The sequence below is a fragment of the Manihot esculenta genome, chromosome 3 (assembly GCF_001659605.2).
Source record: "Manihot esculenta cultivar AM560-2 chromosome 3, M.esculenta_v8, whole genome shotgun sequence".
NCBI lineage: Eukaryota > Viridiplantae > Streptophyta > Magnoliopsida > Malpighiales > Euphorbiaceae > Manihot > Manihot esculenta.
In genome coordinates, this window is record NC_035163.2 from 2,381,133 (window position 1) to 2,403,354 (window position 22,222).

The 22,222-nt window shown below is 30.9% G+C and overlaps 3 protein-coding genes across 6 annotated transcripts; 2 read left to right on the top strand and 1 right to left on the bottom strand.

Annotated features, from left to right (window-relative positions):
- The first annotated feature begins 4,200 nt into the window (after positions 1-4,200).
- On the top strand, positions 4,201-5,732 carry LOC110612184 (zinc finger CCCH domain-containing protein 20). The gene has a single exon (XM_021752889.2). It carries the CDS (start codon positions 4,259-4,261, stop codon positions 5,417-5,419), a length of 1,161 nt encoding a protein of 386 aa, XP_021608581.1. The 5' UTR covers positions 4,201-4,258; the 3' UTR covers positions 5,420-5,732.
- Positions 5,733-13,017: 7,285 nt separating this feature from the next.
- Positions 13,018-17,950, top strand: LOC110612162 (meiotic nuclear division protein 1 homolog). Its single transcript, XM_021752862.2, has 11 exons — positions 13,018-13,199; positions 13,304-13,374; positions 14,320-14,400; positions 15,791-15,907; positions 16,060-16,098; positions 16,179-16,286; positions 16,383-16,445; positions 16,522-16,573; positions 16,725-16,769; positions 16,907-16,986; positions 17,467-17,950. Exons 2-11 carry the CDS (start codon positions 13,372-13,374, stop codon positions 17,557-17,559), a joined length of 681 nt encoding a protein of 226 aa, XP_021608554.1. The 5' UTR covers positions 13,018-13,199; positions 13,304-13,371; the 3' UTR covers positions 17,560-17,950.
- A 752-nt stretch (positions 17,951-18,702) lies between these two features.
- Positions 18,703-22,194, bottom strand: LOC110611011 (vacuolar protein sorting-associated protein 32 homolog 2). 4 transcript variants are annotated; one of them, XM_043954672.1, is made up of 8 exons: positions 22,035-22,194; positions 21,744-21,856; positions 21,174-21,273; positions 20,106-20,191; positions 19,901-19,992; positions 19,467-19,581; positions 19,151-19,346; positions 18,703-18,880 (listed from the first exon to the last, which is right to left on the bottom strand). In XM_043954672.1, exons 2-7 carry the CDS (start codon positions 21,813-21,815, stop codon positions 19,155-19,157), a joined length of 657 nt encoding a protein of 218 aa, XP_043810607.1. In that variant the 5' UTR covers positions 21,816-21,856; positions 22,035-22,194; the 3' UTR covers positions 18,703-18,880; positions 19,151-19,154. The 4 variants fall into 4 exon arrangements, with proteins under 4 accessions (XP_043810607.1, XP_043810606.1, XP_043810608.1 ...); XM_043954671.1 differs by lacking the exon at positions 18,703-18,880 and having other exon boundaries at positions 18,887-19,346; XM_043954673.1 differs by lacking the exon at positions 18,703-18,880 and having other exon boundaries at positions 18,887-19,346; positions 21,744-21,853; positions 22,035-22,189.
- Positions 22,195-22,222: the final 28 nt, after the last annotated feature.

Below are 22,222 nucleotides of genomic sequence, written 5' to 3' on the forward strand. Positions count from 1 at the left end.
GCGTGCTTTTTCTTTGTACTGCCTTGCAATTATCATAATCCAAAAGCCAAGATGTGGATAAACATCGATTCTTAATTTTGATTTTTAATTAAATTCTACTTAACAAAATTAATTTCGAAAGTGGATCATGCCAGTGATAGATCTAGGGATACTCACGCATTATCGGTTTTTTTTTTAATTTAATTTATAAATTAATCGAAAAATTCTAAATATTAGACATTTTTTTATGGATAATCATTCAATTTTTTACATTTAAAATAAGGTCAAATTTAAAAAAAATAAATTCAAAATTCATTAAATTTTCTTTAAATAGATTGATCTATCATTACAAATTTTGATTTGGATACATAAAATAGATCAGTTCTATCATAAATCCAAATCCAACAGAAAATATTTCAGTCGGATGACGTGAAGAAAAATAGTTATCCAATCATTTCACAATTTTATCAGTATGTACGTCGAAAAAATTAAATAGCCATCTATAATAGAGAGAGATTTTGACACATCGTTACATATAAATTTAGTAACAGATATGAATTTGAGTAACAAAAATATATAGTACTATAATAGAAAGGCGATTAGACGTTACTAGCGAAAAAAATAAATAAATATAAAAAGAGAAATATTTTTTTTTGGGTAAAACTTATATAATTACTATAAACTGAATATCATTATTCTTTAAGGAGAATAGCCCAAATACATTTAGTAATCGGCTTCTCTTAAATATTCAAATTTGAGGGTTTGAGCCAAAAATTGAATATATATATATATATATTATAATGGGTTGATTTCTAACAGGGAAACGTTGGCATGGCTGGATTTAATTATTGTGAATTTTGGAATATTAGTTCAATCTGGAAAATGATATTTGCAGCCATCTACCCATTACCTAAAAAAACACACCAAATTTTGCATTCTTAATACGTAATTTTAGATAGATATTTATACAGATGATCCATATGAGATTTGATGATGTGGATGTTTCCACTCTCGACCATGTACTCAAGCCCTTGGCTACCCCTGTCACCTCTAAAATTTCCAGATACCATTCGTTTTAATATAATAATAATAATTTAAATAAAAAAATTAAACTTAATTAATCTTTTTGAAATTTGGAGTAGAATAATATATATATATATATATATATAGGAAAATAGGTAAGAAATTTTCATATAATAAAAAACTTAGGAGGACAAGAGACTTAATTCTGGTTTCCTTGAGAGGCAATGGAAGGATTTATGTGTGTGTGGGGGAGATTAAAGGTTTGGACATTAAAGATAAGGATTTTTAATGAGTGGTAAGCAAGGGTAGAAAAATAGAAAAAATAAATAAATAGAAAAATAAATAAAAATGGAAAGAACATTTATGTGCTCCCTATGAAGTAAGATCTGATTACCTATATCAGAATACCTATTGATTTGATAAGGTTGGTCACCTCTACCAATTAAAGATATACACCAAATGCAATTCCACATCCCCCATTCGATAAGGATCCTATATTATGTTTTACACACTCTAATTTAATTTAGACTTTATGGTAAAAAAAATTATATTTTTTATTTTATTATAATTATATATTTTTTATTTTTTATTAATTAAAATTAAAATTTTAAAATTATTTTAATAATATCTTTTATTATTTGTATCGTTAAAAAATTAATAAAATTATCACAACCATACTATATCGCTGCATTAATGTCATATCATTATATTAATAAAGCTTAAAATTATTAAGAATTATAATTTCATTATATATTTTTATATTTTACTAATTAAAATTTATATTTTTAATATTTAATCAAATCGTTATTTGTATAGTTTAAATTTTATAAAATTATTAATTTATTTTTTTACTATTAAATATATTTAAAAATTATTAATTATATTAATTTTTACTTTTATTAATAATTTATTGTAATTTTATTTTAACTCAAATTATTATCAATCCATTTTTTTAAATTTATTTAATATATTTACTATTTAATATTATTTTTAAAATTATCATTAAAAACATAATATTATTATAACAAAATTATTTTTTAAATTATTTTTTTAACTCTAAAGTATAAAACTAATTTATTCTTTTTGTTAAATTATACTAATATTTAAAATAAATTTAAAAAAAATTAATAATATATAAATTAAATATTTAATTATCTGATTTTATTAATTGTTTATAAAAATATATAATTCAATTGAAATTATAAATTCAGTTTTTATTTTTTTAAAAAAATATTAATAAAATAAATAATTATAAAAAAATTTAAAATTTAAATTTTATTTTAAAATTTTAAATTATTATTAATTTTACTATAAAATTTATTGTTGTAATAATTTCGTTAATTTTTAACGAAATAAATAAACGATATTACAATTAAAGTAATTTTATAAAATTTGTTGTTGCTGTAATTTCGTTAATTTTTAACGAAACAAATAAACGATATTATAATTAAAGTAATTTTATGATATTTTAAATGGTAAAAAAATATATACAATATAATTATAATAAAATTAAAATTTTTTTTTATCATTAACTCTTTAATATAATACAATTAAATTTTTTATTAAATCTCAATAAAAATTAATTTTTTTTTCATCGCAATCTATTAAAATATAAATTATTGTTACATTATAGTCTTATCCAATAATCTTTATTACTTTTAATATTTTGATTTAAACATAAATTTCAAAATTGCTGTCGAACTTAACTTTTATAAGTAATGAAAAATAAATTATTTTTTACAATCAAATAGAGAGTAAATCACTGTTATATTATATATTTTCTTTTTCGGAAGCTTATGAATCAAAATGTATAGAATCCGAAAAATTAAAGAAAAACACTCGTATTGTCAATAAGAGCGGTTCCTTAGAAATATTATTAACATATTTAGTTCAGGGCTTATCAAGATTAAATCTCAACTGAAATTTTATTGCTTAACACTGAAGCTGTTTCGACTTCAATCTATTGATAGATCCTGAAAAAATAATAAAAGATATTCGATGATAAAATCATTGCTAATTTTAATAAAATTAATAAATTATTAATATTTTTTAATTTTAATTAAAATAATAATATAATGACTGTATTTACACACTTATTCTAGTAAATATATTTGAATAAATTTATGAGGTTTTAAATTATATTTTCTTAATTTCATCCTTAATTTCCATTTTAAAAAAATAATAATATAGTAACTAATATATGCATATATATATATATATGCAAAGTTAAAAAAAAATAATAATTAAATTCAAAAAAAAAATATTAATCTATTTTCTTTCATCTCAAGTCACTTATTTGATTATATATTTACTGCAATATATTTTAAAAATTTAAATTAAATTATTTTCCAAACCAAACTTTAAAAGTTATTTTTATTTAAAAAAAAATAGAGAAAATACTTTAATAAGTATTAGGATTAAAAGGGAAAATAAAGTTCTGAATGCTCAGTACAGTATTTACACCTAACACAACATTTATATTTAAAAATTAAAATTTATTAATACTGAATTTGCACCTTTAGCAGTAGCAAATATTATTATTAGAGTTAATAATAAAAAAATTATAATTATAATTATACCGTAAATTTAAAATTATCAAATTTTGTCCATTCTTTTAAGTCCGTTACTAAAATTACCATCATTTATATAAAATATTATGTTTCATAATCTTATTTAAATTTAATTTAATTAAGTTTACATAAAAATAGAAATTTTGTATAATAATTATAATTAAAAATTATTTTCTATATTAAAATCGAGCTTATCTTATACAGATTCCTTTGGGAAAAAAAAAGTCTTGATTCATTAGGGACTAGGGTGCATTTTGCCATAAATTAAAGGCAAAGAATTATTATTAGGTTTCATCTTTATCTTTGCTTATCTCACCATCCACCGCCTTTGGAACCCTACGGGCGTTAGATTTTAAAAAATTTCCATGCCATGATCGATATTCGATTCACAGACTCGTTTTCACAGCATCATTTATCGTCCGCCACGTTGCCAGAAAATCCAGTCCCAGAACCACGTGTACCAATGCCATTTCGCTCTGTAATTCTCCATCCCAAAACGCGCCGTAACTTTGAAGCTTCCCTATATTTTAACCGCAGTAGTAATATAGCTCCTAGGAACTTAACCTAACCAGGGTTAGGATTTAACCCAACAAGAGTTACAAAAGCAGTTTATATAGCGAGGCAAACTGTACCGGTGATTCTGCATACAAAATCACAAAGCCAGCCATTTCGTTCCTTCCAAAAAGATGATGCTCGGAGAACGGCACCGTCCCGATTCGGTCCACGTACCGCCGTGGGACCTCCTCGATGATACAAATCCTGAGGCTTATTCCTTGTCGCCGATGAGCTCCCACTCGAGCAATGCTGCTACAGCCTCTGATTACAACCCGTACCATCTCCAAGAAGCGCTGGCCGCTTTGCAGCGCTATCTTCCGTCGAATGAACCCGAACTGGACTCTGACTATGATTTATCGGGTCTGGAGACGGATTCTCCGGTGGACGCTTATTCTTGTGATCATTTTCGGATGTTTGAGTTCAAGGTGAGGCGGTGTGCACGTGGCAGGTCACATGACTGGACCGAGTGCCCTTATGCACATCCAGGTGAGAAAGCTAGGAGAAGGGACCCGAGAAAGTATCATTACTCTGGCACTGCCTGCCCCGATTTTCGCAAAGGGAATTGCAAGAAAGGTGATGCTTGTGAGTTCGCCCATGGCGTGTTTGAGTGCTGGCTGCACCCTGCGCGTTATAGAACCCAGCCGTGTAAGGATGGTCCAAACTGTAGGAGGAGGGTTTGCTTTTTTGCTCACACAGCAGAGCAGCTCAGGGTTCTACCTCAGCAGAGCCCTAGGAGTGTCAACTCCTTCGACTCCTACGATGGATCGCCTCTCAGACAAGCCATAGAAGCTTCTTGCGCCAGAAGTCTTCCCTTTTTGGCTAGTCCTGGATCAGTGTCACCTCCTGCCACGCCGCCGGTTGACTCACCACCGATGTCCCCGATGACCCAGTCATTAAGTCGGTCCCTTGGGTCTAATTCAATCAATGAAATGGTGGCTTCACTGAGGAATTTACAACTTGGTAAGGTTAAGTCCTTGCCCCCATCTTGGAATGTGCATGTAGGTGGATCCGGGTTCGGGTCTCCAAGAGGGTCAATGCTCCGATCTGGATTCTGTAGCCTGCCTTCTACTCCGACATGTCCGACCCGTTCTGGATTGGGTCACCGTGATATCTGGGAAAATGTTTGCGAGGAGGAGCCTGCGATGGAGAGAGTGGAATCAGGCAGGGACCTTCGTGCAAAGATGTTCGAGAAGTTGAGCAAAGAGAACTTGCTGGATAGAGTTGGCCCATCTCATGGCGGCCAATCTTCTAATGGTCCTGACGTTGGGTGGGTCTCGGAGCTGCTGAAGTAAGTGAAGTGAGGCTGAGCCAACTGGCTTTTGGTAACTGTTAATTAATTATCCTTAATTATTTTTGGTGGAGTCTATTTTGGTAAACCCTATCACTGTGAATAGCTAAAAAATTGAGGGTGGGAAGATTGGAATTTGGCTTCAGGTGGCAAGAAATTGAAGATTCGGTGAATGTGTATATTTTTTATTAAAAAAAATTGTTAAAAAGTTGGTAATTGAACTGTGGGAGAGAGTTGAGAGAATCTTTTTTTCCTGGGGAATTTTCTGAGCAAAAATCAAGAATTCTGAAGATAAATTAAAGTTGATTGTATAGGTAGAAGATGAATTATTCCCTTTTCTCCTTTTGGATTTCAAGTGTTGATTAATGTTTTTGCTAGTTTAAAAATATGAATATGGAAGGTGCTGATCTGATCTTATTACTGTATAAAAAAAAAAAAAAGGAAAGAAAGACCCATGTAATGGTCTCAGCTATTGTACTGTATTCAATTTCTTGGCATATATTAATATTGAAATGGGATTGTGATAAAAAAATATGCGGAGATGATCCTCCCAGGTGGAGGGCATACTGTACCGAATTGGAGAGTCAACATTTGCATGTGTCTGTGTTTGAAGGGACACAAAGATAGGGTTAGGTTTAGTAATAAGAGTAAAATACTAGTACCTTGGGTTCATCGATTGGACTTGTATATCACCAACAAGGTTATAATTATTATGGTTCTGATTTAGATTTTGGGATTACGGTTTGTAGGTTTTAATTCTAATCAGGAAAAAAATTTTAATGTCGAATGGGTCCGTGTGTATATTAGAATATGACATTAGGTTGAGGGTTTTTTGGGTATGCATTTGTAAATCAGCTTTTTAGAAGGATGTGCGTGGAGTTTTATATCTGCAATGAGTCTCTGCTAAAATTATCATAATTTTCATTGTTAAAATTATTGTAAGTTTAATTTGAATTCAGTGCTTTTCGTTTTCATTTGAAACAAAAAGTACTTTTGCCATAAGATAAAAAGGCAACCCGGAGGATATCAGGGGATCTTATACTCTGATTTTATTTTATTTTTTGTGGTTGCTGCCTTTGGGCTCATTGATGACAAGTTACTTTCACTGCGAGTAGCTGTCATCTTGCCAAGTTCTCCATTTTTTATTATTGTTTTTTTTTTTAATTTTGTAAATAATGTTGGAAGAATTTCTAGTGGGTTCTTGAATGCTCTGTGGTGAGGTAAGAGAAAATATCTCTGACAAAGAAAGGCCAAATGGTGGGGGATGGTAGAATTGCTTGGTTTTCAACTTTTTTCTTTTTTCTCTTATTAAACCCCTCCCTACACGCAACATCATCACCTTCCTCCTCCAATTCTATTCAAGTCTTTTGATTGAGCTTTATTAGGATGTATGTTCACGTCATGTCTATCCCACGCCTCCACCGTTTGATTATCTTTTCATCTTGTTCACTAAGGTTGGTGGGACGTAATCTTGATAGATACAGGGGCTAATCAGATTTAGTGATGTTGATTACTTGTTATATTTTGATTAATTATTAGTTTGAGTGCGGTTAGTTGGAGTATTTATCAAGTGGATTCATAAAGAAAAAGTCTCTGGACGATGGATAATGAAGCCTTGAATTTCTTCTTATTTCCCAATCTAGTGCCTGTTGCAGTGGAGCAGTGTAGGTCCAGAATACACCAAGAAAATTGTTATGAAAAGTTTTTGTGAGATTGATTTATTTTAATTATATTTTAAATTGGAATTATTATTTTGTAAAAAAATTAATAACATAAAACTTTAATGACAATAACAGCATAAGCACTAGCCAACTAGAAATAAACTGATCAATAAGAGTGAGCTAAGTTTCAGTTCGAGTATTTTTATTTATTAAAATTATTTTCTCGTCATATAATTTATTAATTATACTTAGCTTCTGTATGTTTTTAATAATTATTGAAATATTAATTTAAAACGATTACTTTTTTTAAATAATTTTTCATAAGACTTGGTCTAATTACGACTATAATAATTAATCTTGAAAAAGCTCACGCTGGAGGCTCAAATTCAAACTTATATTCTACTGATTTACCGGTCACTGAATCGATAATCTTGCACCTAGTCATCGTTACGGAAAGTAACGCCAGAAAGTTGCCTAAAACAAGAGAAGATAAAAACTCTGTTGTACTAAAAGCATACACCATTAGCTAAGAGTTAGAAAGGACGGTACAAAAATCCAGCACCATAGAGAATCAGCAAAGCCGGGAGTTATACGTCGCAGATAGGAATGCTCAGAAAGGAAGCTTTCAATTGGAATCCAACTTTCAATTGTCTTCAATGGCAGATCGCAACTCGGAGCGAATTGGCGCCATGCAACTGATTTGTCTGCAACATCAGTACAACCCCTAATAAAATGGAAGACTTAACAAACTAAACAATAAAAACGGTATTAACAAAAAAGTAAAACAAAGAAAAAAGAGAAGGACAAGAAAAAGAACAAAATAAAGCGTAAATCTCAGATAATTTATCGCCTAGTTATTTTGAGGGTATTTAATTTAAATTATGAAATTTAGCTTATAAGTATTAATTTGATATTAGAAGTATTTTTAAAATTTTAAATTTTAAAATTTAAAATTTAAAATTATTATTTGTTTAATATATTTGCTGGGTAAAAGTTAATATGTTTGGTTAAAACAGTTTATAAGCATATTTATTAGGAAAAATATTAAAAATATATAAATTATTTTTCATCAGAATGTATAATGTAATTTTAAATACTTAATAAGAATAATATAATAATTTAATTAATTAAACTAATTTATAAGCAATATATTTATAGATATCAATATAAAAAATTCAGAGACCGTTTATTTTTTTACGTTATTTATAAATTTATTACATTATTATAAATAAATGAATCATTTAAATGGTTGAAAAATTTATAAATTTTTTAATATTTAAATAAAAAATAAATAACAGACTAAAAGTTCACATCCTATTACATAATCTATACATAATTACATATATTTTATTGAATTATTTATATAATTTATAATTTAAAAGTTATATAAAATTATATTGTTTTCCACGTGAATCTAAGTAATAAGATATTTTTAGATTACATACTTTTCATTCCACACAAACGCAGAAAATACGCATACATGAGATAGACCAATATTTACAAGAAAACAATCTAACAAAATAAATAAATTTTAATTTTTTTTTTTAAATTATTTCAATAGTCGACGATCTTTAAAAAAAAAATCAGAAATTTTTTCTTTAATGGGAAAGAGAGTTATCGATATGGATGAGAACAAAGAGAAAGGGTAGAGAAATGATTGAGCTCGACACCCACAAAGGAGCCATTATATAACTGCCAAAAATTTAATATTTAAAATTTTTTATTTATATGAAATAAATTAAAATTAAACTATTATAAATAAAATATAATTTTTTTTATTTGATCTTAAATGTATAACTTCTTTTATAAATTATAGATTTTATAAACTGATTTGTATAGTTTAAGTTAGGTGAAAACCCACAATGATATGAGGCGTATGTATCACAACATATTCCAACAATGTATGAGAAGTTATTCCGTTGTAATTTTTTGAAGGTGTAATGACGTGTGGAAAATATTTAATAGGCTATGTAATAAGAGATGAAAATACTTAAATAAAGACTGTCTATTTCATCCACTTAAAAATATAAAGAATATTAATCATTAAATTAGTTAAATGGGTAGTCATATTAATCATACATTTCTTTAATAACAAAAGAAAATATCATACATTCAAGAAAAATGAAAGTCTAGAATTTTGACTGGGTTTAAATGTCAAGCTATGATTTTTTAATTGAACGAAATTCTTTTCCTTTTCATAAGTCTTTTTGAACCTAGAATTCTTATTCTACATCACATTCAATAATATATATATATATATATATATAACTATAATTTTTTAATTTTTTTTAAAATTATTTGATGATATGAGATTTAAAAAATATAATTTTACAATATGTGTAAATTTGGATGGAGAGGAAGACGTTACTCTCCTTTTATTCATTTTCTTTTGTTTACTAGTTATGCATAACAGTTTTTCTACTACCGTGCCACATGTCTCTATCACTTATATCTGTATGTACGGACGCATCAGAGCTTCTCTCTACGTCAGGCGGTCGTTTAATTTATCCGATAAGCATGCGGATAGGGTTGCGAGGTAATTGGATCTGCTGTTGTCATTCCTCACGTCATATCATCGGACTAGACTTCTTTTTATTGGACTGAAGTCTATGGGCGATCCGGCCTGCCTCACGTGTCTAGATTATGACTGAAAATGTTAGATCGGTCGGTTGAAGCGGATTTCTAAAGTTTTGAATCTGCTTCATTTATTTAGATTTGATATTTCTAAAAGGATGAGATTCTACGGTCATTATTATTTATAAAATAAAATCATTTTTCATCAAATAAAAATATTATAATAAATGAACTATTACAAATTAAATTCAATTTTAATTTATTTATAAAATAAATTGAATTGATTATCATATCAAAATTCGAACGTTTCATAAATAATTTAATTTACTTGCGTCCTAAATCTGAATCCGACCGGTTGAATTTGGAATCCAAAGAAACGTGCTCAACGCGGGTAGATGGTAGATGAAAGTCACAAGGAAATGGTATGGTCCCCAATTCTCGAAAATTGAGACATTACTAAGGGTGGCATTGGGAAAAGGAAATAAACAAAATTGAATGAATTATTGAATATGGAAACCGTAGAGGATGGAGATTAGCCTTTAGCCCCTCCATTTAAAGCGATGTTATCCTTTCAACCAACAATCTGCTAAAGTTATAACACCACACGTGCTTTGTCTAAATTATCTATTTTTAAAGTTAATTGAATTAAATTTTATTAAAATAAATAATAAAATTAAATTTATTTAATATTATTCAATTAATAATGATTGAATTTGTGATAAATTTAAATATTAAAATAAAATTTATTTTATTTAAATTAAATTTCAACACTGTATCACGCCCCTCCTAATAAGTCAAGACCTCTTTAATTATACTAGGTAAGGAAACAAAATTTAAGGAGGCAATTGAGAAGTTAGAAGAAATAAATAAATAATCATAAAATGAAAAATTAGCAATAAAATAAATTTTTATTTATTTTTATAAAAATAAATAGAAGATTAAGATTACTCAATTGAATATCGTTTTTCCTGATTTTTTTCTTTCTGGTCTCATTGGTTCTTAGAGAAATTATAGTATAGTTTATTTTGTCACACAGTGCGAGTTTGATTTAACTTTTCTTTTTTCTTTATTCTTTATCGAGGTTTTTTGATATTTTTTTTTGTTCTTTATCAAAGTTTTTTGGTATTTCGAAATAATTCCACGTATGTTTGCCTCCGACTCAATTTTCTTTTTGTGCTTTTTCGAGTATGTCTGTTCGAATTGGGACTTTATTCCCATAATTCGTCTGTTTTTTACCTTTTTCCGTTTGATCCGTACGAGTCATGTGTTTTTATTAGAATTGTCTATCTTCTCGGAGCACAAAAATTTCATCAAGATCTGAATAGAAGGGTTCACCGTGGTGGAACTAAAGGAAGGTCTGAGACGGTGAATTTTATAATTAAAGATATTTTAATATAAAATATATATCATTAGATGCAAATCTTCTAGAATTTTTTACGGATATTATTTATAAAAATCTATATTAAATTCAATTATGTACCACTCAAAATTCATCTTACTAGAATTTAGTGAAGTTGAATACTTGCAAAAATCCCAGCCACAACATATACTTTGAGCTTTTGAAGGGGAAAACAAGATGCTAGAAAAGAAAAAAACCCATGAAGTCCAATCTTTGACAAGATGTGTCGCTAATTATCACATTAAGTGAAGGCCATTTGATAGACTTTTAAATCCTTTCTTTGACTAAATCTCATTTTTTATCATAAAAAATTATGAACAATTTAAAGATACTTTGGCTTCTTAAGCTATTGAAGAATTAGTCAAAACTGAGATATTGACACTCAATAATCTCCATTTTTTTATATTTAATTTATAAGTGAATTAAATCTACTTATAAATAAAAATTATATAGAATAATATTTTTTTATTAATAAATTAATTAAGATAAGTAATAAATTATAAGGACTATATTCCTAGGGTTTTTTATTTATTTTTAAAATATTTTTTATTAAATAAAATATATCATTTTAATAATTTTAAAATACCAACAATACCATCGTGAAACAAAACTATCAACCACTTAGAAGTAATATATGTTGTTTTTATTATTTTGACAAATTAAATTATTTTTAAACTTTATTAATTAAATACTTAAACTATTTACCAATCTGTCAATTATTTATATTTGAATAAAATTATAATTTAATAAAAAATATTTTAAGTTAAAATTGAAAAAGTACATAGTCAAATTAATTTGATTATATTATATTTATATTTATTTTATTCCAATATGGGGTAAAATAATATTTTATTTTATTTTATCTAGATGATCTAGTATCTATATTGCCCGGATTAATTTTAATTCTCTAACGCTTTAACTTAGATTTTAAAACTCAATACATTCTTTTTCCACTTAAATGTTTGAAAGAAAAGGATATATTTTTAATAATAAAAGAAAAAAGTGACAATATAAATAATATAACGCGGTTTGTTTATAAAAAATATAATAAATCAAAATTATATATAATAGCCATCATAAAATTATTAAATAATTTAAATTAATTATTTTAAATTTAAAATTTATTTGAATCGATTTAAACCGAACTAATATTGTAAATAAAAAATTAAGTGTAATGAGAAAGGAAATGAATTTGTGTGTTGTAGTAGACTTGAGCTACTATTAGTTTCAATTTTTGCTTGTTTTTTAAATTGTTCGATTCCGTATTAATTTGGAATAAAAGTAATTTGGCTTTTTGAGTTAGTTAGCTTTTAGCGTGATTCAAATTTAATATCGTATATAAGCTATTTTATATTATACTTTTAAATACTGAATTAAAATATCTAAATTTTACTACTATTTTTTTACCTAAAGTCAATTGTGCCAAACAAGTCTAAGTCTATTATTTCCTCCTTCTCCCAAAGCAACAATCTATAAGCTGAGGAGCAGGAAATTCTGAGCCTGTTAATGGCTCTTTATCAAATGAGGCACCATGGGTTCTAACTGTAGGAGCAAGCACCATAGACAGAGAAACGAGAGCAACAGTGTTACTTGGAAATAACAGAGCTAAATGGTGAACCCATTTTTCAACCAAAACATTTTCCTTCATCATTACTCCCACTTATCTACGCAGGTGCAAATGGCAACACATCATCTGCATCATGCGAACGAGGAACATTGACAAACATTGATGTCAAAGGCAAGATAGCGCTGTGTGAACGAGTATCTCGTCTACAGCATGATGCGAAATTTCATATCTTTCCTGCCCAGTATGGAAATGTAATTAATTCTTAATTTTTTTTTCCTCCAACTCGATACCTTTCAGTATTAGAAACATACCAAAATCAAAAAATTAAAGAGTTTTTATTGGATTACCTAAAATTTTTTAATTTACTAGCCATTTGGGTTAAAGAGAAATATCTATTTTAATGTAATTTTTCAAGAGCTTTGTGTCACTTCCCTTGCAAAGGCTTAGAAATTCTGTCAAAGATCCATACAGCACTTAGCCTTCCAAGGCTAAGTCAATCTTCAATCTTTCACCCCATCAGCAGCTCCATATCCGACACGTAACGCACGAGCACGACTGCACGAGTTAAGATGCGTATGGAAAGGTCAATAATGTAATTTGGCATAGCGTAAATTTTTTCCCGCCAAATATCAACATGCTTAATTGCTCACATCACTCGCATCCTGAGGCTTGCTCTGCAATTTTCAGCTCAGTTCGAGGAATTGTCGTTCTCTTCTTCTTCAACAGCTCCACAGAGGGAATAACTTTCGTGCTCCATGGTAATCAAATCTTTCTAAACCTCCTCTTCCCTTGCTATTTCACGATTCCTTTTCTGCGTATCAAATCATGATCGCACTTGCTTTGTTCTTCGATTTCTATTGTTGAATTAGTTACTTTTTCTTCATTGCAAAGTGAAATTAGGTTTTTCTGTGTAATTTTTAACTGTATGATTGAAAATTCTTATTTAGATTCTTGGTACGGTTGTATTACGTTCTATATAGTTGTGACTTATGAGCCCCAACATAGATTCTCTTTCTCTTGTTTCTCCATTTTTTTTTATTATTTCTCTGCATTGATGTTCTGTTTGGTTTCTGGGAAACCGCAGGAAAAGCTTGCGGTAGGAGATTCATAATTTTAAACCTCTGATTTTCTTAAGAATCTCCTTCCAGCTGAACCTAGTACGATTGACCATTTGGTTCGACTGACGATATAAATATATATATATATATATAGTGTAGTTGTGAAGTTATTGTTCCCTTTTGGTCATGAAGTGCATCCTACTATTGCTATTTGTCTCAAACTGAAGTTGTTGCATGAATTGCTAATCTTGTTTGAGCTGTCAAATGTGGGCTTAGTTGAAATAAATTTGGCAATTTCTGGTTCCAAATTGAGTATGAGCATATGTTCCCGGATGATGGATACTCCGTAGTCTTATAATTTGAAAGCAATGTTCTTATGGGGAATCATATATCTTTTTCTGCAATAGAAAATGAATATAAAATTAGACACAAGAAAACAACAAGTAACTTACACTTTTATTTGGCATTGATTGATTGTGGCTGGATTAATTAGGTTTTTATAAACACTATAGCATTGCACGTTATGTTTTTATGTAAAGATATATAATTCTGGATTTCTTGTTGGTTCATTTTGCTCATTGGAATATATTGTTGCTGTACAGTTTATGTAAAATCTATCAATTGCTTAATTCAATTGTCCTGCAGTCTAAGAAACGAGGTCTTTCATTGGAGGAGAAACGTGAAAGAATTCTTCAGATATTTTATGACTCGCAGGATTTCTTCCTTGTGAGTTTTCTGTACTTTTAAAGTCTTCAAGCAAACCGCATTTGCTCTTTATATTATTATTAGTATTATTATTATTTTTATGTTGGTTTGCTTGCTATACGAGAAAGATCTTTTTTCCCCTGTACGATGTGCAATATTCCCTTCATATAAATCAATAGATTGTCATAGATATAAAAGAAGTTGGATACTGCATATGACTTCATTTCGAGCTTTATAGTCTAAATAAGATCCTGCTGCCTAATCTCTGTCATCTTATGAGGAAAAGAGCCATTATTAACACCATGTCATCAAACTCATGCTTGAAATAAAAAATCATGTCTGGCATAGCACGCTCAGAGGTTTATAGGCAAAGTGTGGTATATGCAGTGGTAAAAGAAGGGAAACTCATGCCTGTTGATGTTCCGCATCACCTGTGATCTATGCTGAAGAAGGCATAGTTAACCATCTCATAAAGGATTAATTTAGGATGCATACCTTGTTTATCAACATTGGCAAGAGCCTTTGCCATTTGGGCCTTGAAAATGCATATACATGTTCAAAAAAGAACAACATTGGCAAGAGCCGAAAACTATAGAATTTCATATGGGATGAAGTAGCTTTCACATGCACCGTAACCCTATTTTCGCCCAGTTTAGTGGCCGGCAATGTGAATGAATCAAATATGCAATATAATTACAAGGCAAAGAATGTAAACACTAACACAGTTTGGTCAGACTGTTCTGAGCTAGATTACAATATATCCTCCCTGCTGTTTGCAAATGGTAAGATAGCTTACTGTAAGTGTAAGTTATTTCCCATCCATGATAACTTGATTAAATATCATGGGCAATAGGCTTTAAGTGCTTGTGCACTTTTTACTGGTAATATGCAGCTGACCTGTTCCTGTTCAGAACTGGTTTGCCATGTGAATGAATTAAATATGCATTACAAGGCAAAGAATGTAAACACAAACAATGTTTGATAACACTGTTCTAAGCTAGATTTAGTATATCTTCTCTTCTCTGTTGTTTGCAAATGGTATGATGGCTTAGTGTAAGTTATTATCCATCTAAAATAACTTGATTAAATATCATTGGCAATATTAGGTGCTTGTGCACTTTTTACTGGTAAAATGCAGCTGACCTTTACCTGATCATATCTGAATATTGGTCACCTTAATTATTGCAGAGAGTACTTTTTTATGGTTTAATTCCTGATGGCATTACATTGTTTGTTCCAATAAAGATTTCACGGGCATTTAACCCACAATGGCTTTGAAAGTTTTCATCTTTATGCTTTCCTTAATATCAAACTTCATGTGATGTTAAACCTTCTTCTTTGGTAAAATATGGATGTTATCAGGGTGTATTTGGTAAAGTGTTCAATTTGTATATTTTGTAAATAATTTCAGCTTAAGGAGCTTGAGAAGTTGGGCCCCAAGAAAGGTGTAATTAGCCAGTCTGTGAAAGATGTTGTCCAGAGTTTAGTTGATGATGATCTTGTTTCCAAAGACAAGATAGGAACTTCTGTGAGTAAACCATTTCCTGATGGACAGTAAAATTTGCTACTCTGTACTTGTAATTCAGAGAGTGAAGTAGTTGTGGTTGCATGTATGAAGTTAGCAACCGTCTATGCTGGTCTCTAGAAACCTAAGAGTGCTGATAAATTTAAAAATTTCAGGTATACTTCTGGAGTCTTCCTAGTTGTGCTGGAAATCAGGTGAGGTTTTGATAACATGCCCTTTTTGAATTTCAATTCATGAAGTGCATTTAGTATTTGGTCTAAATCATTGGTTTCAGTTGAGGAATGTACACCGCAAACTTGAATCTGATCTGCAAAGCAGAAAGAAGCGGCATGCAGAACTTGTTGATCAGTGTGATGCATTAAAGAAGGGACGTGAGGAATCTGTAAGTATATAAATTTCCTGTCCTTATTGTGATTTTGTTGCACTTGCTAGAATGAGCAGTTGAGGCTACTCATGTCTTACCATAAGTGTTTACTAGGAAGAACGGGAAGATGCATTAGCTGTGCTAAAGGCTATTGAACTGAAGCATAATGAACTGAAGGTAAATCCTGGATCATTTATTATGTATCAAGTGTTATGTACGTGTTATTCAAGTTTCTAACAGTTTAACTTATCAGGAGGAGATGGATCAATATGCAGATAATGATCCTGCTGCCTTCGAAGCAATGAGTTAAGAGATTTTTGTCTTGATTGTGATGTTTAGACTTGCATGTCCTGCTAAATTGCCTTTTTATTCTGAGTAGACTAGGAGGGCATTAATAATCCTAGATGAATGTCACTAAGTACGAGATATATCAATGGTTTAATTTCACTGTTGCAGAGAAGGCTACTGGAGTCGCCCATGCAGCAGCAAACAGATGGACAGGTTTTGCTTTTTATGCATTTTACATGTTTCTGTTTTTTTTTTTTTTTTTTTTGGTATTTTCTTTGGTTTGTTTCGCTAAACTTTTGTTCTCTACTTGATTTTTATACATCTTAATTAATATGGCAAAAACTCCACAGACAACATCTTTACATTGCGACAATGGTGTTCAAACAACTTCCCCGAGGCTAAGGAGCAGCTTGAGAACATGTACAAGGAGGTTAGCAGTGAATTTCTTTTTCTCTATTGCCCATATTAGTAAAATGTGAATCACAAGTTGATCCTTAGACCAATCCACAACTTCTATTCACGCCATCTCATCATCAAAGTTGTAGATATTCCTCACATTTCTGCAGTCAAGTAAATTATGAAACTGAGTTCACGCCAAATAATGGAGGCTTGTGTGTTCAAGCTCATATTGGAACTCATTTGTCTAATTTAAGAGCCACGTTCTACTTGGCTCCATAACAGAGTCAATAGATTGTGAATGTTGGGTTATGAGTGTATCGATAATGTTTATGTACAATTGTTATTTCCCAATAAAAATCTGTACTTTCCGTAAGTACTCCCCCCTTTGTGTTAGACTAGATTGAAAATCCTTGTGTTTTTAAAAAGGTGCACAGGCATGTTCACACGCAGGCACGTGTTTTTACAATTTTTGCCCTTGCATTTAAATCTTGCTTTTCAAATCTATCTGCAGATAGGAATAACAGATGATTTTGACTATCTGGAGCCTTTACAAATTGTTCCAGTTGGCTCAGTTGGTGATCAGGTACAGGAAGGCAACTCTTAGGTGATACAGTTTGGCATATTTCCTGTCAGATATACAGATCCATAAATTGTGGTGGAAATCCAATATCGGCTCCATTACTGATGCCACTCGCTGATTTAGCTTGTAGACTTGCAGCAAGGTACCCTCTTTTTAGAATTATTTGCCCCATAGTCACCTACGAATGGTCTGTTACCTTTTCTTTGCTTCCGTATTGATTTGTTTTGAGTTCATTTCATCTGTTGACAATTGGCTTCATGTGATATTGTTATATAATATGGGTTTCACATGTAGAGGACAATCAATTCCATTTGTTGAGATTATAGGTTTCATTCGCTTGTACAATCGATTATGACTCCATGTCCAAGGAATAATCACATTTGATATGTGCTGCTAATTTCTCGCATTGCCTCTACACAGCACTAAGTCCCTGGAATGGCAATTTCCAAATAGATGAAGCCTTTCGCCCCTCTACAGCTCTGCTTTGTTATTTTTGTATAATGCATGCAATTTGAGATTATGATTTCATATTCACCTTCTAGTTTGTGGTTTGATATATGATTCTGTCCAAGTATTTTCTTAAAATTTTGGTGCTGAGAAAGCCTTCTCAATGATTTGGAATGGATGAAAAATAGTGGAAGTCCAAAACTAATTCAGTTCAGTTCGATTTGATTATGAAAATATTAGTAGTCAATTTTCGATTTCTTTGGACCAATCAATTACATATAGCTTAACTTTAATGATACCATGTCATCAAATGGCATGAGCTGTTCTATTGAAATATAACACAAATTAATTGACATTCAGAATTTTTCCTTAATAATTAAATATTCACGGGATGTAATCTGCAGATGACTTTTATAATGTCAATCAAAGTGACAGATGACACGTTAAATGACTTTTCAAGTAAAATGGAAAAACATTTTGACCTTTTAGTGGCGAAGTTCTGTGTTCTCTTTCCTGGTTTTATGTATAATATGGTAATATCAACCCAGAAATTAGTTGGCAAACACCACAATTAAAAATACCACCTCCCCAACCCAATTGTAAACATCCAACAGCACATGCATTTCTTAGAATTTGTGGATTTCGGTAACACCATTATAGTTAAAATTGGAAATATCGCAAGCAAAAGTTAAAATCAAGTGTTCGCGTGAGAGAGAGAGAGAACTTCAAAACATAGATACACGTTACAAGGGCAGTTTCTTTAGTTTACGCCGTCTTTATATACATTTCTGTTCAGACCATTCAATGCACACATGATGCCTGAAAGGAGTTGCATGAACTCCATAATACAATATGACCAATCTTTAAATAAGCTCTTCAGCAATTTAGTAAACAATACCTGCAATCATCCAACCGACAAAATCAACTTCATAGCACATAAATCAAGCACAGCGATTTGGGTACAAGCATAACATTATTGTGATTTAGTTACAAGAAACCACATTGGAATTTGAGCCAATAGGAAAATCCATCACTTGAATCTTTTTTCTTTTTCTTTTTTTCCCCCTCTTGGTACCAAGCCACAAACTAGTGGCCAGCTTTTCAAATGCATCAGTATATGAAAAGACAGTTGAATTACAAAGTCAAACAAAAAAAGAAAATTGAAAACCTGCTCAAAGTGCCATCTCAGCCTGTAAGGCAGCAAGTTCATCTTCCTCAGCTGTGCGCCTTTGAGGAACAGGGCGAGCTGGTTGCCTTCCTGCTGGAACCTGCACTGGTGCTGCTGGAGCTGTAGTTGCAGGCTGAAGAAGTTGTTCCTCCAATTCAGCACCTTCTAATTCTTCAAGTTCTGCCTCCAATTCATCCTGAAAGGTTAAACAATATTTTTAAATGCTTCCCCAAATATATATTCTGCAAAAATTAAAGCTCATCTTCTGCAATAATTCTCCACTTGAGAAATTTAAAATGTTCTAAGTATGACTTACCTCATCAAAATCAGCTGCAGCGCCAATGGGAGTCGACAGTGCCTCTTGAATTTGTTTCATATTTTCTGTCTGTTCATTAATCTCATCCATAGTCTTGTCCACATCATCAATATTTCTATAAAAAGATCAACCATTTTAACAGTGATTATTACTTGCTAAACCACCAGAACTACACAAAACCAGAGTTCATGTTGCCCCTATACTTCCACTCCTTTAATACTATCAAGTGAAATGAGCAATTATAAATATTGTTTTCATGTCGACAATCATTCAGAAAGAAACACAAGTGAGATGTGTCAATTAGATATTGCCAGGATAAACAAGGCCTCTTAAGCACAGCAACAAGGAAAATGAAGATATTACAACTAACACGATATGTAAAACCGAAAGTGAAGATTCTAATGAGATGCTGAATTAAATAAGTTGATACATACGTTGCCTTCTGCATTGCCTTCATTGCAGCTGCTCCAGTTCTCAATGCATCTACAGTTTCTGTAGTGGCTTTCGCCCCTTCTAACATTATCATCTACAACATTGATATATGTTGTCCATGAGTTTAACTTTCATCGACTTAGCAAAAAATATAAATGTATTGATTATGACAGTTTGAAACAAATAGCAAAATATACAAAACCTCACCTGATCATGAATGCGAAGTTGGAAATTTCCAAGCTGTTCTATTTGTTGTTCATATAGCCTCTTCCTCTTCAAGCATTGAATAGCCGCTGCATGATAATTGTATCAATCAGAACTCAAGCAGTAATAACCTAAATTTTAATAGCATTCACATCTTCACCAGATTTCAGTTTACCATATTTACTTGCATAATGAAGTTATCATATACGTCTTTTGGACTATGGTATGATATCAAATAATGGATGTATGATTGAATTGGTCAGGTTCAAAAATTTCACTAGATTTTTCTCAGTAATTTAAAGAGCTAAAAGTGTCTCTCTCATGTCCAAGTATCATCATTTAACAAGTGTAATCTGAAGCAGAAAGAATAGGCAAAGTACCCATTGTTGTCTTAAGAAACCAGTTCCATTGTTTTCAGTTTTCACCCAACATCAAGGGACTTTATAACATTCACGTAGCCAGCATCAAACACAACTGCATCAAGATGAATTTTATAAAGGGATATTTCTCTTTAGTCTCAAAGAGAGAGAGGGAAGGGGGGGGGGGGGGGAGAGAGCAAGAGAGGGAGTGCTGTAAATGATTGTTGTGAAAAACATCCTCTACTTAAGACATAATGGAGATATGAAATCGGAACACAAGAGGTGAAATTCCAAGCATGATGTGTCTGTTATGAAAGGAAAGAGGAACAAAATACATCTACCCGAAATTACCTTACTTTATTGAAAATACATATTCTACTGGATAACCAAACATGTAAATAACACTATGAAGAAAGTTTTCAAAATCAGAAGAACACATGGAGACTGCATCAAATTAATAGGTTCCCGGCCCTTTATTTTAATGAGGAGACTCTAGCAAGTTCAAAAAAAAAAAAAAAACAGAAGCAAGCTGACTGCAATATCGGAAGCCATCATAGCCAACCTTTTACATAGGCATTCGAAAGAATAAGATTAATGGCAAACAACACTTTTGATATGCTATTCAGAGAAATTAAATGAAAGTATATGATGACATAATCCAAGTAAAAGTCTGAATACCCTAAAGATTTGCAAGTGGAAAGCAGAAACATACCTCTTTTATTCCTTGCTCGGGTGAATTCCCTGGCCTTTTCAACCTCTGCAGCAGCCTTCTTAACAAGTACTTTCTCCTTTTTCTCTAGCATTTCAAGCGTCTATTCAATGCAAAGTATTCACAACTTAGTTGAAACACAATGGCTATATAACAAGGAAATAAGAGACATCAAAAAGAGAGGCCAATATCAACAACAACAAAAAAAAAGAAGTGCAAAATAAATTGCACTACATACAGTAAATGAAAATAATGTAAATATTAATGATGTAATGAAAATCTGAAAACCGTTAATGAACAAGCATCATCTTCACATGCATATAAGATGAGAAACACCCCTAAGAAAGACGCCCCACAAACTGTTCACAGTTTCCCTGGGGGTCCAACAATTCACCGTATCAATTTCTCATGTCACATCGTCATCTATAAAATCTAAAATGGGAAAACAGAACTCCCAATAGAATTAATGAGCTAAATCATAAAACTACTAGAAAAACGCCCAAAATATACAGAACAGGCAAAGAAGATTAAAGAAAAAAAAAATGTAAATAGATAATTAAATGGTGATTATACCTCATTTAATTTGTCTAAAGTGGTTAGAGCATTCGTTTCCTGCTTAGGTTTTCCAAACAGCCGGTTAAACATGGTTTACTCCGATCCACAAATCAAAACGCTTACGCGATCTTCTGAATCACAAATAGAATCAACAATATCAGATCAAATAAAGCCCTATTTTCAAAGATGGAGACCGATCTAGCGAAGACGATTAATAGAATTTGTGCAATTAGATACCGAATTCCACAATTTAGATAAATGAAGAAAACAAACAAGTTAGAAAGAGAGATAATGATCAAAGGCACAGACCTTTGAAATTGGGGATCAGAGATCTTATTGAGTGATTAGGGTTTTCGAATGAAGAATAGATCGAGAGAAAATAGATTTTGTTCGGCTTTTTCTTAAGCGTGTTGTAATCAGAGTCCAGGGATGGATAGGAAGCTGCTTTGCCTTTTCCGCACGCAGTCGACGTCCTTTTCTTTCCACGTGGCACGCAC

Bases quoted from the DNA above. Each gene is read 5' to 3' on its own strand.
- LOC110612184 (XM_021752889.2), top strand. From the start codon at position 4,259: ATGATGCTCGGAGAACGGCACCGTCCCGATTCGGTCCACGTACCGCCG.
- LOC110612162 (XM_021752862.2), top strand. The intron at 14,401-15,790 runs GTGAGTTTTCTG...AAATAATTTCAG, and splicing joins ACTCGCAGGATTTCTTCCTT to CTTAAGGAGCTTGAGAAGTT. The intron at 16,770-16,906 runs GTTTTGCTTTTT...AAAACTCCACAG, and splicing joins AGCAGCAAACAGATGGACAG to ACAACATCTTTACATTGCGA.
- LOC110611011 (XM_043954672.1), bottom strand. From the start codon at position 21,815: ATGTTTAACCGGCTGTTTGGAAAACCTAAGCAGGAAACGAATGCTCTA. The intron at 21,274-21,743 runs GTATAATCACCA...TGCATTGAATAG, and splicing joins CTTTAGACAAATTAAATGAG to ACGCTTGAAATGCTAGAGAA. The intron at 20,192-21,173 runs GTATGTTTCTGC...ATTATCATGCAG, and splicing joins CCGAGCAAGGAATAAAAGAG to CGGCTATTCAATGCTTGAAG.